This window comes from Mixophyes fleayi, chromosome 5, assembly GCF_038048845.1.
Source record: "Mixophyes fleayi isolate aMixFle1 chromosome 5, aMixFle1.hap1, whole genome shotgun sequence".
In the NCBI taxonomy this organism is placed as follows: Eukaryota; Metazoa; Chordata; class Amphibia; order Anura; family Limnodynastidae; genus Mixophyes; species Mixophyes fleayi.
Window position 1 is genome coordinate 42,344,838 of NC_134406.1, and position 15,798 is coordinate 42,360,635.

The following is a 15,798-nucleotide window of genomic DNA, read 5'->3' on the forward strand; positions in this document are numbered from 1 at the left end:
AAACACAGACATGAAAACAAAGGGTATGATGAACCCCGCTCATTAGAGAGCTTACATTATAAGTGGAAGAGGCGAGGGCACAGCTGAAACAAGAGGAGGAAATGTGGTTCAGATTGGAAAATGGGACAGTGGTGAGGGTGCATTAGTGTGAATAGTGTTATCGAGGATAAGGTCACCTCTAAAAAAAAAAAAAAGAGAGATGGGTTTTTAAAGAACATCTAAAGATTTGAAGGCTGTGAGAAAGTCTGATTGCGCTTGGTGGGGAATTCCATAAGGGGGGAGCAGCACGGGAGAAGTCTTGTAGGTGGGAGTGAGAGGTGGTTACCAGAGATGAGATAAGGCGTGGGTCAGAGGTAGATCTAAGAGGGCGAGAGGGAGAGTATTTTAATATGAGATTTTGAAACAATTATTTTTTTGGTGATAAGCAGAAGAACAAAACTGGACGATCGTGTAAATTTCAAGTTGCTATTGAATACATTTAAATTTCTCCATCTTCTTTACTCTTGTTAATTCCACATTTTTCACGCACTTATATTTTAATGATCATACTCCTTTAATATTCCGGTGAGGTACAGTTTCACAAGCTGTTGAAAACATTGATCAATATTCACACGATACAAAATCCTGTTGAAAAGGCTTAAAGGACATTTTAAATATTTATTGGCAAAGATGATGATTAGTTTAGATCTTAATGTGTTTCTTGGGCTGGACACCTCTTGAGGTTTTCACCCCCTCTTGTGACGTAGGAATGACCTCTTTATGATGAATTAAAGTGCTGTACAGGTAAAACCAACCTGCATTATTAATGACGTGGCATGTAATGCTGTCAGAAGATGTTGGGTGAGAGTAATAATGCTCAATGACTTCAAATATGAAAGGTACTGAGTGGATTTTGAAATAGTGAAGGAATTTGCAGTGTTCAATAATTATTCTTTTGTCTTGTACTGAAAGAACCTAAATTAGTTATACTGGCACAGTTGGACAGATGTGGAAAACTTAAATGTACAGATGTAAACGTGATAAATTTTTGTGTACAAAAATAAGTCAGGGAATTCGTTTACTGGTAAATTTAGAATTGGAGTGGTCCATTCTAGTACTCATTACATTGATGCAGAGTGTTACCTTCTGAGAAAAGAATGAAAACACATATTCAATGTATATTTTATGTGATTTATAAAAGATGCTATTTTTCAATTGTAAAGCGCTACGGAATTTGCTGGCGCTATATAAATAAATGATGATGATATTTTATACACTCCAGCAGCAATGAAAATTTTCGTTTCTACACCCCTGTAGAGATCAATGATCTTTTTATTCACCATGCACTGTACAAGCGTCAGACACACGGTGAGCCCATTCTAAGTGCACCGCTTGTAAATCACAGACAGGACAACCCCTACAAATCTTTTAAGATCCTATTACTATTACTTGGAAATATGAACAATGAGGAGGCCTAGGGGATGTAATATGTTTGTATCATTGAACGCGTAGGAATATGCAGCCTGTTCGAAATGTGCAATACATAGTGGTGTGAGATGCAGACTACATGAAAGCCTTTCTTGGAAAAAAAACATGGCTTTACTAATCACAACTACACATGTTTTCAAATAACATTTTCTTGGCTGTTCACATCCAGATAGAAAGAAGAAAAAATAACATATTTTCTGTTTTGTTTTGTTTTTTGTTCTTGTTCCCTTTTTTTTTTTAAAAAAGTAAGAAAGTAAGATATATCTAGCAGTATTTAATTTCTTTATGCATAGAATTGCTGCATATAGTCCTTACATGACCCTATGTTCAGTTTGCTGCAATGAGACATGTGAAACTCATGGGAGTTGCCTGTGTATTAATTACTTAGAAAAGTAAGAAAATTTGGCAAACATGAAATGTGGTTTTTGACTTTGGTAAAACGCACCTAAAAACAGGAACTGTGGCACAATAAGACAATATGTTTGGCCATAGACTTTATAGCATTGCTCATTATATTTGCATTATCTATCATTTGTAAACTTGGCTAAGTCAGTGTTGATGTCTTTGTTCTGTTCTACTCATAGTTGCCTACTCTCTCGGAATGTCCAGGAGACTTCTAAATTTCTGAGAGTGTTCCCGGACTCCCAGGGGAACCTGCTGCATCCTGCCCACTTCTTTAATGAAGTGGGAGGAGCGGAGCTTAGTTATGCGAGTCACAGTGAAACTTGTCATCCTGGCCCCGTCCCCTGATCCAATAGGCTGAAAATGATGATGTTTCACTGAGGACATGGCCTAATGACATTATTTACATGGCCACACCCCCAGGACACAGCAGCGAGACCTCCCCTCCTGGAGGGGAGGTGTCAGTCGTTGGCAAGTATGGTTCTATTGATGTCCTAAATAAAAAGTGAGAGAATATGCATCACTACACATTTACCCCATCTTATCTCAGATTGTACAAGTGTAATGCAATGTAAATGATATGGCTATTAGAAGTCACCCATGTGCCCTGTGCCACTTATGCAGAGACGAGGCTGTGAGCCAGTGAGGGGCAACAAGAAGTAGCAGAAGGCCTGCAGCCCTGAATGGGGCCGCACAGAGGAAGGAGGGAGAGCACAGTGCTCTCCTTCTGGTTAGCCATGTGACCTCCCTGCACCATGCAGAAGAGGTCACATGACGTGGAAGTTAGCTGTCTCCATTCTAATAAGATCAGGAGCAGCCGGCTGGGTGGCCACAGGAAAAATTTCAGAGGAATGCAGATTGGACAGCACGGTGGCTTAGTGGTTAGTACTTATGCCTTACAGCACTGGGGTCATGAGTTCGATTTCCGACCATGGCTTTATCTGTGAGGAGTTTGTATGTTCTCCCCGTGTTTGCGTGGGTTTCCTCCGGGTGCTCCGGTTTCCTCCCACACTCTAAAAACATACTGGTAGGTTAATTGGCTGCTAACAAATTGACCTTAGTCTGTGTGTGTGTGTGTGTGTGTATGTTAGGGAACGAAGACTGTAAGCTCCAATGGGGCAGGGACTGATGTGAGTGAGTTCTCTGTACAGCGCTGCGGAATTAGTGGCGCTATATAAATAAATTGATGATGATGATGATTGCCCACAAATGCTGTAAGTCATGCTCTTATACCAGTCACCAAACCAAGTTGGCTTTTCAGATTACTCCATTGTCCCTAATAATAAATACTGACGGCAGTTTGTTGAAGTGGAAATTTAGAATTGGCGGTATGAAAATTGTAGTACTTCAGTGAGAGTAGGCAATTCTTCCAGCGTCTGCCCACTTTGTAGTGAAGTGGGCAGGACACGGGGCCTCAGTGACATGTTGCACATCATTTTGGTCCCAGCCCCGCAGTGCAATTATGCGACAGCGACTTTGCACAATGGGGGTGTGGCCAAATTACGCGAATTGCAGTGTCATGCTCTCCACCGCAGATGTAGATGTTACCCGATCTACCCTCCAGGAGTTCCCGGGGGGGGGGGGGGGGGGAATTGAAAAAAATAAATAAAAAGCTAGCAAGTATGTCACTGCCACATCGCACGTTACAAAAATTGGTTTATTGAATTACTCCAAAGGGTATATTTACTAAATTGAAGGTTTAAAAAAGTGGATATGTTGCCTATAGCAGCCAATCAGATTCTAGTTATCATTTATTAAGTACATTCTACAAAATGACAGCTAGATTCTGATTGGTTGCTATAGGCAACATCTCCACTTTTTAAAACCCGCAGTTTAGTAAATATACCCCCAAGTATTTTTCATGTGCGTCTCTTCTCTTGTAATAGAGCAATCTCAAAAATAGAGTTTAGGGGGAGGGGAATTCACCACGATTTATGCATGTTTTACTTGGAAACAAGTACAGCAAGAGTTTCCTTAGTAACTGTGTGTTTGTATCTGTATCTCGGTATTACTGTTATTTGGGATACAATTTTAGGTCTGTGGTATGCTGACCGGTCATTTGGCTCATTCATTGTGTTTCACACATCACCACATGACTGATGTAACACTGGTGTAATTTCAGAAATAAAATACTATTTAATGAAGAACTGAAACATTTTCACCTCTGTGATGCATTTCTCTTATTTTTTGGCAGGTGACATCACGCAGAAGGGTTATGAAAAGAAAAGATCGAAATTGATAGGAGCATATCTGCCTCAGCTACAAGGTATGTATGAGATCTTATATCTTACATGTACGTTGCTGTAGCTTGAGTTACTCATAAGGAGTAGGATTCCGGACCTAGCTCAATATTTCAGCAACAACTTGATGGCAGATGGATCAATAAGAACGTTAAATAGAAAAAAATCACTCACAGGATAAAGGGCTGCAAACTAAGAACGTGTTACCTGCTGGGTATACTATGATGTTGTCCTACACAGTGGTATTTAGTTATTGTAGCCACCAAACAACTACATAGTTAGCCAGTTCAGTGTCACACGTGTCAGACTAAATAGTAGACATTGGTATGTTTGGTCCATCACATGGTACAGGGTTCTTGTTTGTCTAACATTGCACATAGGCTGATGTGGTAATCTGTTCTAGTGGAATAGGATTTTTTTTTTTAAAGAAGTTTATTTATATTTTTGAATTCCAATGCAAAACACCGTTACCACAGACCAGAATAATAGTCGCTGTACAAGGTAGACAAGCTAAATGAGAAAACCATCACCAGGCAAACATAACTAGTGTAATACAGGAAAGTTGAATCATTTCCTCTGTTGAATCTCTGTATGTCTCTACACTGGCTGCCAGTTTTCTACCGAATCCAATATAAAATACTTTTACTAACCTACGAGGCCATCAACAAAGCTGCACCAACATACATCTCCTCTCTTGTCTCAAAATATCTCCCAACTCGGCAACTTCATTCTGTACAAGATCTGCGTCTCTCATCCACCCTCATTACATCCTCCCGTTCCTGGTTACAGGACTTTTTTCGGGCTGCGCCCACTCTATGGAATTCTCTCCCTCGCACAATAAGACTCTCCTCTGGTCTACAAACTTTCAAGCGTTCTCTGAAAACCCACCTCTTCAGACAAGCTTATAATATTCCTCAGCCACCCTCTTAACCTCACTACATTACCTGATTACCACCAGTTACACAATTTCACACAAGACAACTACCCCCTGACCAACATTGTTGTGTGACAGGATCATTTAGCCTATGAGTCACTTTTACCTTTGCAGCCTGGCAAAATGCAATGCAAAATGTAGACTTAGCCTCATGTGTGAAACTCTCATTGTCCCATAGATTGTAAGCTTGCGAGCAGGGCCTTCTCACCTCTTTATCTGTTTTTACCCAGTTTTTTTTATTAGTTTACTATGTTTGTCCCCAATTGTAAAGCGCTACGAAATATGTTGGCGCTATATAAATATATGATCATGATGATGATGAAAGTAAACATCAAGTGCTTGAGTAGGGAATGGGATAGGGGTAATTGAGACCAGTGGCGGGACCCCCGAGTTGGATAGGATTTTGATTGTTTCAGATGATGATCTTTCTAATTTAATGTAAAATTAATGAAAATGTTGTTTCATGGAGTGCAATTGTTTGATATGTGGATATTAATGGTTTGCTTGGTTATTATAATGGGGTCAGATGGTAATTTTAGAAATGTAATTTTATTTGCCCATGTGACTCATAATCTTGAGAAACTAACATCACCTTTTACTCACCTGCTCTTCCTCCTCCCTGGTGCCCGAGGGCTGTTGCAAGTTTTCTTTGGGCTCCATAGTTCATCTCTTAGCCATGGATGAAAGCCAGGTCTGTGTGACGCAGCAGAGGGATGGCGCCAGCAAGCTATCCAATCATAGGCCGCAATCTCCATTACTGCAGCGTCTGGTTGATCTTCTTGCTCAGTCCTTCCCACAGCCCTTTTTAAATTGGTGAATTTAAAAGTTTTGCTAGTTCAGGGAGAGGAAAGTGGTAGGGAATAATATTTAGCCATTAGGTTGTAATGTAGTTTTTAATGTGAATTGCACTCTTTCTGCTGTTGGCCCTTTTGTTAATGTGAACCTGTTATTTACTCATGGTGGAGACAGACATTTTATTAACCATAACGATATTAATCATGATGCAGCCTATCCATTTATAGGAATGTGACATGGCAGTGGCTTGAGACAGTACCTCATGACTCAGTAATGTTATCCAGTCTACAAAATGGCTGCCTCCACTGTATAGAGACAACAGGTACAGCTTAAACACCCTAGCCTGGAGAACCATGATGCCATAATGCTGCTTTTTTTTTTGTAGTGATCTAGGCATAGGTAACTACCCGGTACATCGAAATCCTGGATTGTAGTTGGTTAGTGACAATCTACTGGAATTACAAATAGTAGAGAGGCATAAAGTAATTTTTTACTTTATTGTATATTTATTATTTGTAGTAGTCTAATTTTTTATTATTAGGAGATTAATACTTAATACTATTTTTTGGGGAGAATTTTATGTTGTCTACATTCATTTAGGTGTCGTCCCAAAGCTCCCCTATCAGACTTGGTTATGTGTTATTAGGGTCTCGGAATACAATAGTTTGTTGATGAGGCCTAGAGACAAGGTAAAGGTATGATGTCATTAAGGATGTACTATGAGCTCTTTGGGGCTTCACATCTAGTTCAATATTCATTAATTCCAATTAAATTGGTTCACAGGAAAGCAAAACAATCTTCCCTGCAACAGTTCCAAATTAGCCTCACACACAAAAAATCTTCCTGACCATAAAAATAGCATCTTCTATATTCCTGGATTAATCACCTTATGATATTATATACTAATTACATTTCTTTCCCTCCAATCTATTTATAAATTATTACACCATATATTTTTGTGATTTACCTATGAACATTTGTTTATTAATCTTAAGCCCCTTGTCAGCCCCAAGACTTTTTGTGTTATGTAAATACTGACAAGTAAGAGCTAAATAAATGGGTTAATATAAGAATTGTTCATGTCTCTTTACTGTGCACTATTTTTGGAAATGCTACCAAACGTTATTAGCCGTATAAGTGCTCAGGTGTCATGTTTGGATCATTTAGAGGTCTGTCTACTTTGTGACATATTTTGTGCACACAACAGTTTACGCACGTTTAGCTTTCTTAACATGACATATTAATACTATTTCTGATATATTAAAATACCTCCCAGCTTTGCAGCACTACAAATCAGGATATACAGCTAAGGGGGCTGCTCCACTGTGCTGAACTACAGTAAATGGGTCATACCTCCCAACTTTCAAAAGTATCAGGACAAAAGTATCAGCGGGAGTGACAGAGTCTTAAAATTGCGACTGTCTCACCTAAATTGGGACAGTTGGGAGGTACTTATTAATACTGTGTTTTTATTTTCAACCTTTCTGTGCATATCTAATACTAAAGGCCACAGCCTTGCATGTCTGTTCTACTACACCTATTGTAAATAGCCATGTAGATTGCTGGTACTGTATGTACATTAACGGCTAACAATCATAAACATATATTTAGAACGGGATGTACAAAATTACTAATAGACTAGTTTTGATTAGAGTGTTATTAATTATGTATTTTTTGGTTAACGCAAACATCTCCATGGGTATCACTGGAAGCAGTGACAGGTCTAGAAAATATTGCATAGGGATCAGCACCATACTTGAGATAAAATCTAGTCAAAACAAAATATTTATTTATTTATACTTTATATTATATCATTACATTAACATGTATTAATGTATTCAGACTTGTTATTTTGATAAAGTTTTTTCCTTTAAAATATAAGTGGATACATATGTATGATACACACTACACACCCCAAGACTTTGGCACTTGAAGACACGCGCACTAATACAGTCCAATAAATATGTCCCTTAACAATCAGTTACTACATTAAGCAGGTTCCAAATCTCACACCAGGATATAAATTGGGTTAATGATTCTGTTAGATTCCAGACAGCTGGAATTTGCAGCCTTAAACATATTACATTATGCAAACTCTGTCCAGTTTCTGACACTGTTACCTGAATAATCCAGATGGTCTGTTGTGCAATCCAACACTTTGTTATAATGTAACTACACTTTTTAATGTGTACAGTTAGTTTAAAGTTTTGAACCCCTGGGGGCATGTTCAATTGTCTGCGTTACTTGCAAAAGTAACGCGGCTTGCGCACTATTACCGTAATTACGGTAATAGTGCACGTAATTACCGTTATGGTACCTTTAACGCCAGCTTTCAGCTCGCAGCTCCCTGAGCTGCGAGCTGAAATCTGGCTTAGAATTATTATTTTTTTTAATAATATGTATAATACATAGTAATAAAGCAAACTCAACATTTTAAACCTTTTTTTTTAACAGTATATGACAAGTCTAAGAGCGTCCACCAGTTTCCCAGTATTGTTCTCTAATGGCATATCAGTACTTTGAATTGAGAGCATTTAACCTTTTGTTGTACAACTATAGCATGGAAGCTTTTACAATCTATGCACCATGCTAGAGCCCCGAAATTGCTATGTCCCACCTAAATGGAGACCGTTGGGTGATACGGTGCTGGAGAGCTGCGGCCATATCGTTGTAATACATTAATTAGTTCTATTCATTTAATCTATTCTATCTATATACAAGACATTATGAGAGGTCAATTATTTAAAGTAAACACTACAGGAAAAAATAAATGTAATTAATTTACAGCAACACCTGTCCCCGTTTATGAGTGGTGGCTTTTTCTTGTACTACAGACAGTAGAGATTATATTTTTCTATAGCCCAAAAAAAATGTTAAAGGATGTATTGTAGATAGCAGAACCTTCATCTGACTGATTACCGTTTAATTGCTAGTGTAAAATACACAATTACATATCTACTATTATTGTTCTCCGTGCAAAATGGTAGTGGCTATTTTGTTAGTCTTCCAGACACAATATTTATTTTACACATGGTTACCTAGTCTCCTGTAATGTCAGAGGCACTCCTGAATATTGGGACCTCCCAATCTCCTGAGAAGGTAGGCTTAAGTCCCTGGAGTGCACGGAAATCCTAAAGCATCTTTACTGGACTTTGGTCCCAAAAAGATTAATAAATCCTTAATCCCAGGTACTGATCATCAAATAGGCTGACTATGCAACAGCCTAGGGTGGGAAGCATTTGTGGGTGTAACACAAAATTTCAACGGGGGGCAAAATTGTGACAGGGTGAGGTATAAACTGAAATCCATTTTTAAATATAAGAAAATAGTTGCACTCTACAGTAAAAGACATGAAAGAAAAATGTTGTATGGTTTTAATCTTGACAAATTCCCATGGTAAAGGCTAAAGACAACCATTCATTCTTGGGTGGGTGCTTGAATAAGCGTGTAAGAGAGACAAGGATGGCGACAGGCACAGGAGTGCAGCCCCCCTTTACCCTTAGTAGCAATCATCATGATTCCATTCTGGCATACAGGTAGGATTTAAATGAAAACTAGATGAGTGACAAAGATTGCCGTGACCCTTTTAAAAAGCCGAGTGGAATTTTGAAAACGTGGGAATATAAACGTGTGGGGGGGGGTTGTGAAGAAAGCTGGATTCAAAATTAAGGACAGGGTCATTTTTACCAACGGTGTTTTAGTCTGGCATGAAAGTTGAGGGGGAGCTACATTCATATCGGCAAACTATCATATTTCTGAATAGTTTGCACTTTTTGATAAGAAAGGGGTTCACAGGACATCTCTATATGCAGTGATTAAGCAACAGCCACATCAAGTGTAAAAGAAAACTTTAAAACAATGTGTAATTGAGGTACTGCTTGATGGGCAACCTGAAATGTTTCAAGGACCATATGTTCAGCCCTCTAACCTCCAGGAGCAAATTTTTTCCTTTGTTTTTGCTTTGTACAGTACATATACCATGTTTAGAGTGTATAGTATACATATTGCATGTTCACAGTACAGTTGTGATACATGCAATTTACAGAACAGATTTCAATCCCGCAGAACACAGTACATCTCTCATGCCCATAGTATGCAGGGCAGATTCCCCCTATACTGCTCCCATTTCACCATTGGTACTTGCCTATTTCTTGTACTGCAGTTGAAAGTAATGGATCCCTACGGGTGCTGACTGTAAGGAGAATCTATGTCAAATATTAGTATTAGTAATAGATTGTTGGGGATTACAGCCATAGGATGAGGGTTGCTTGGAACGGTCAATTGCAATCTTTCACTCTGTATCCAAAACCCCCAACCATAATAACAGCCACATACTCGCACAACACCATGAAACACACCCAACATCTTCTCTCCTTGTTTCGCCCCTTTTCTCAGTCCCCACTATTTCCATGTCTGCCCTTTTCCTTCTATCTGACAGATGGCACTTTTCTGTCCACTTCATCCTTGCCCACCCTGTACTTACCCCCACTGTGTTAAATCAGGGCTCTCTGTGTGCCTTACAGGACATTTTGAGTTTAAGTGGAGTCTCTACACTGCTTGTTGCTTTCTATGATGCAGGGGTGCCCTGATCATTAACAATGGTACACATGTAAGGACATCAAGAGGGTCACTCGAGCAGTGTTACATCAACAATGACACACAGTGTACCCCCCTCCCCCAGCTGGGTATGTGGTGCTAGGTGGTACCTAAGAGCATTTATACTACTCAGTTGGGCAAATGTGCGAACAGGTGTAAATGCCTGTCACCTTCAAAGATTATCCTCAGAAAAAAAATATACAGGTATAGTATAAATATATATTATATATATATATATATAAATATATATATATTATAAAAGGTAGTATATCACACCAGTAGGCACACACCATTCAAAATGTTAATAAGCCTTTGTCTAGGTAGCACAGATCTCTGTACTGTTATGTGGCCCTTTTATGGCATTTTTATAAAAATAACAAAACCAGATTTAATGATAAAGAGAAAGCCTTTATCGGCAGAGCTTACCACAAAACAGTGGGTAAGGATTGTGTATGACTGTTTTGGAGCCCAACCATGGTTCAATAGTGGGCCAGTTTTTTGTAAATTATTATCAAACAAAATTAATATTTTTTATTATTTCCCTCTGTATAACATAAACTATATTGTAACTGTAAATTAAAACTAATTTATTAGAATATAGCAAGAAGGCTTCCCACACTCTTTTCTGCATTTGGCAGATTCTATAATCACATAACTCAGCGTTTAAAAATGGGGCTAATTTTTCCAGTTCAATCTGCCAAAGCCATGACCAACTCAATACTACCGTAAAACTACCTTCATCTACCCTCACATTGTGCTGCAAATACATCATCTCCCCTCCAGGAGATCTCCAAAGCTGCTGCTGGGGTCGTGGCCACGCGAATTGTCACCCTGGCCCCGCCCATATGTCAAACTGTACTAATTTCGACCTCTTACAGCAGGGGGTGGGGCCAGGATGACACGATTATCCCCGCTCCCACCCACTTCACTAACGAAGTGGGCAGGATGCGGGAGGTTGCCCTGCTGTCCTGGGAGTCTGGGAGAACTCTCAAAAATTAGAGAGTCTTCCGATCATTCCGGGAGAGTAGGCAACTATGAAGTACATACTTTGATTGGTGCGTATATGCAGAAGCTGCCACCTTCACACACCTTGTGAAAAATAAAAGAGAGAGAAACAAAAAGGAGGGGAAAACCATGTCTTAAAATATTTTAAGCGAATGTTTTCTAGCAAGAATCACACAGACTTTCTCCATGTAAGTTCTTAAACAATTGTATAATTATTATTGTTTATAGGGCACCACAAAGTTGTTCAGCGCTGTACATGGCGGTAGTACAAACAAGATGGACATAGTTCACATAAAAAAACATAGCACATGTAGAACTGAAAAGTATGGGTAACAAATACAAGTAGTGATGCAAGAAGGGTAACTGATAAAGTCATATTACAACAGGCAATTACAAGGAAGACAAGGGTAGGAACAAGTGGGGAAGAGGGGACGGGGGGAGTTAACAAGAGGAAGGAAGGTCATGCTCATTAGAGCTTACTATCTAAGGCAGGGGTGGGCAACACCCGGCAGACTTTGCACGTGGACCACTTCTCTCTGGCACTCTGCAGCTGTCTTACTAAAGCAGCCAAAGATAGCCGAAAACGCAGCAGCTCCGTTTTGGTCATCTTCGGCTGTTTTAGTGAAGCAACTCCAAGATTCCCTTGTGGAACGAATGATGTGCGGATGTGCGTGCCGAGTCTCCAGACAGTAATTATGAGGCATAATGTAAGCTGGAGGCACAACTTTGTGGCACAATATAAACTGAGGCTGCCAATCCCTGATCTAAGGGGTGACATGCAATTCCTAATATGACCCACCTGGTCATACATGAGGGTTAATCAAAACAAAACTATCAGGCCTGCCTAAATAATATTATAATCCAAAAAGTCTATATTACACTCACTATTGATCATAAAATGCTGCCACCACTGAAATCTAGTTAAAGACCTGACACTCTTAGGAAGTCTTCAGGTACTCTCTGATGTATCCCAAAGTACAATTGCAAATTAATTTAAGCAGAGTTGGAACAATCAAACAATTCCTGGCATAAATGTAGTGATGTAGTGTTATAAAAACTAAGTCTAACACATTCGTTCTTTAAGAGCACAAATACAGAACATTATTAAATGGGATTTATTATGACAAAAATTACTATGCTTATTAAATAAAAATTGTTATAAAAAAAAAATCGACATACACACATAAATGCAGAACTGTTTCTTAAATTACACTTGCATAATGCCTTCTGGGGGAAGGTTAGAAGGTTTGGTCAAATTCACAGAAACAGACTGATCCCCAAAACTGAATATTTCATTGCTTTTTAAAAAAACCTGCTCCATCCATGCCCAACTGCCCCCACCCCTTTCTATGACTTCACTTAAAGAGATATGCTGTTATGCTATTCAATTTTACATCTGATTTATATACCTGGAACAGGGTACATATTAGAACCATTCTGGAACATGACACTATTTTGGTATTAATTCCGCTAAGCCTATTATAATTTTATTCACATATGCATATGAAATATGATTTAATTATGTTTATTCATAGGAAATGTACATGATCCTCATAGGTTTCTTCAGGGGAAGGTGTATTTAATTGTGAAATTATATTTTCTTACTTTCACAGGTTACAAACATATAAAGGGTTATTTCCACACACTTATTTTTGGAAGTTTTCCTGTAATCACCTATATTTCCATACAGAATATATGCTGAACTCCAAAGCCATGAATCTACAACAATTTATTCCTACTAAACTTTTTTTATTCATAGAAATAATAAACCCAGCTTATAGATTTCTCCTTTATCTAAAAACTGGGGCTCAAACATATCAACAAACTGACTAGACATTAAACTGTCAAACACAGCACCCCCTGGTGGGCTTTTCAACAACAGGACAAGTGACAAGAAAAGGACATTTTGGCAAACATTGGCGTTCTAGTTTTATAATTATCCTGTTTAGGCTATAATCATGACAGTCGATCAGAACAATATATACAATGTCTATAAATACCCTCTACTTTCACTTTTTTCTTTATACATGTATAAATGAACATGGAGATCATCAGTTTTGGATGGAAGACTTGTTTGTTTTGATACTTATTGAGGTGCTTTGGTGTCCAACAAAAGCACTATCACATGTTCTTTCAGAGTGACATCACTGCACATGTAAACCTTTGGGCTTGCACATGATTAAGTGTCAGGACACTAAGCTGGGGGGTGACTATTTCCAAGTCTCGCTTTAGAAACTTCTTTATTGTTTTCTATAAGTTGTCACTTTAGCCTCTGAGTGTCTCTCTGCTGTTAATATTCTGGATAAAATTGACCCCAGTGTGTATGTTTGTGTGGTACAAAACTTGGGTTGTATCTGCACTGTGCTAGGGACTTTTGTGAGGTATTAAAACATTCTCTGTACAGTGCCATGTAATATGTTGGTGTCTTATAAATAAAGGTTAATAATAATTGTAAAAAAAAAAATCAAGTTTTATATTTTAGGTTTCCTGCCCCCTTAAATTGCTGTTTTTCTCTTTTGGTAAGATGTGCTAAGAAATACATTTGGTGAATAGAAATTATATGAATTAGCTGCATATCATCATCATCAGCTATTTATATAGCGCCTATAATTCCGCAGCGGTGTACAGAGAACTCGCTCGCATCAGTCCCTGCCCAATTGGAGCTTAGTCTAAATTCCCTAATATACACATACAGACAAGGGTCAATTTAATAGCAGCCAATTAACCTACTATTATGTTTTTGGAGTATGGGAGGAAACCAGAGCACCCGGAGGAAACACACGCAAACACAGGGAGAACATACAAACTCCACACAGATAAGGCCATGGTTGAGAATAAAACTCATAACCCCAGTGCTGTGAGGCAGAAGTGCTAACCACTAAGCCACCATGCTTGTACTTAATTAAGTCTTTTTCTTCCTGCAGGGGTTGATCAAGTATTGCCACCAGATCGTAGAACGCCTGTCACCCCTTCCTCTTCCTCTAGATATCATCGCCGGCGCTCTTCAGGCTCACGAGATGAACGTTATCGATCTGGTAAATTTCTTCAAATCAGGGAAACCCATAGATACTACTACATACATAAATATATACGTCAGTAATTCTCAGCCAGCATTTTGGAATGTATTTGTGCATTACAATTCAAGGTCGGACAAGTCACAAGAAAGTTGTTGTGCTAGCAAAATTTTTAAAAGGACTAAAAAAAGATATATGCAGTGATGAGTGCAATACCTATCCATAGTCATTTGAAAGATATCACTAATTTTTATGAAACGGGTGTATCGGCAGATGTCATGTTGTTAGAGAGGCTGGAGCCACTGATATACGTATTACAGTTGTAGACCCTGCCGTGGGATAATGGATGCCACATACTAGTGGTGAAAGTAAACCAGTGTAAGAGAGAAAGAAAGTAAATTGAGTAGGTGCATGATGGAGTGATGTAAGAGATGTGGATTAGCTGCAGTATGTACTAAGAGAGTCTGCAGGAACAAGTGATCCAAGTTGTGCAGGGCAGTGGAGCATGTGTAGACTCCTATGCTGCCCACTGCCCGGGGTATTGGAGTAGGCAGGCTCTGCAGCATGGACACGTGGTCCATTCACTGGGATCAGCAATGACCGTTGAGCACCATAGGGCTATAGGCTCTATAGATGTCTGACTGGGATGTGAAATAATATTATATAATAGTTTTTGTTATCTTGACAGTTGTGTCTTTGATCTGATACAGTCTTTGTGGACATGCCAGAAACACATTAGTCAAATATCTCAATGAATAGAGACTGGAAAATATTGCTCAGAATTTACAATGCAAATCCTATATGTAGAGCCATGCATCTGTTTTACAATGAAATGGTTCAAATTAGGTGTATACTGAAAGTGTCTCTCTTGTGAATTTTAATTTAAAAATAAAGTAGCTAAGGTACAAAATTGAATATAACAGTAATAACAAATAGCGGTGTGTCTGTTTCATATTGTTTTGTTCAGTAAGGGTATTTTGTATATTTAATGTAAGATATCATTGTACTGTCTCTTACCAGCATTCACTGTTGCAATTGGTTAGATTATCTCAGCGTCAAACTTTTTTTTTATATTATCCATGCTGTTATTTCAGATGTACATACAGAAGCAGTCCAGGCAGCCCTTGCTAAACATAAAGAAAGGAAAATGGCTGTACCCATGCCATCAAAACGTCGCTCGCTTGTTGTGCAAACCTCAATGGATGCTTACACACCCCCAGGTGAGCAAACACCTACATGAACCTTGATTTTTTTTTTTTTTGTGATATTATGTTTTGAAAACTACAGCTTTTGAATTATTGTTTGAAGACATTACTTTATTGCTTTATGATATGTGCAATTCCAT

At 38.6% G+C, this 15,798-nt stretch overlaps 1 protein-coding gene across 9 annotated transcripts in view; it reads left to right on the forward strand.

Moving 5' to 3' along the window:
• The window catches only part of DIP2C (disco interacting protein 2 homolog C), a 382,732-nt gene that overhangs the window by 192,798 nt on the left and 174,136 nt on the right, over nt 1–15,798 (forward strand). For all 9 annotated transcript variants that reach the window (XM_075212090.1, XM_075212092.1, XM_075212091.1 and 6 more), the window contains 3 exons: nt 4,064–4,135; nt 14,364–14,474; nt 15,548–15,673. In XM_075212090.1, coding sequence (XP_075068191.1) covers nt 4,064–4,135; nt 14,364–14,474; nt 15,548–15,673 — 309 coding nt within the window. The remainder of the gene's footprint in view (nt 1–4,063; nt 4,136–14,363; nt 14,475–15,547; nt 15,674–15,798) is intronic.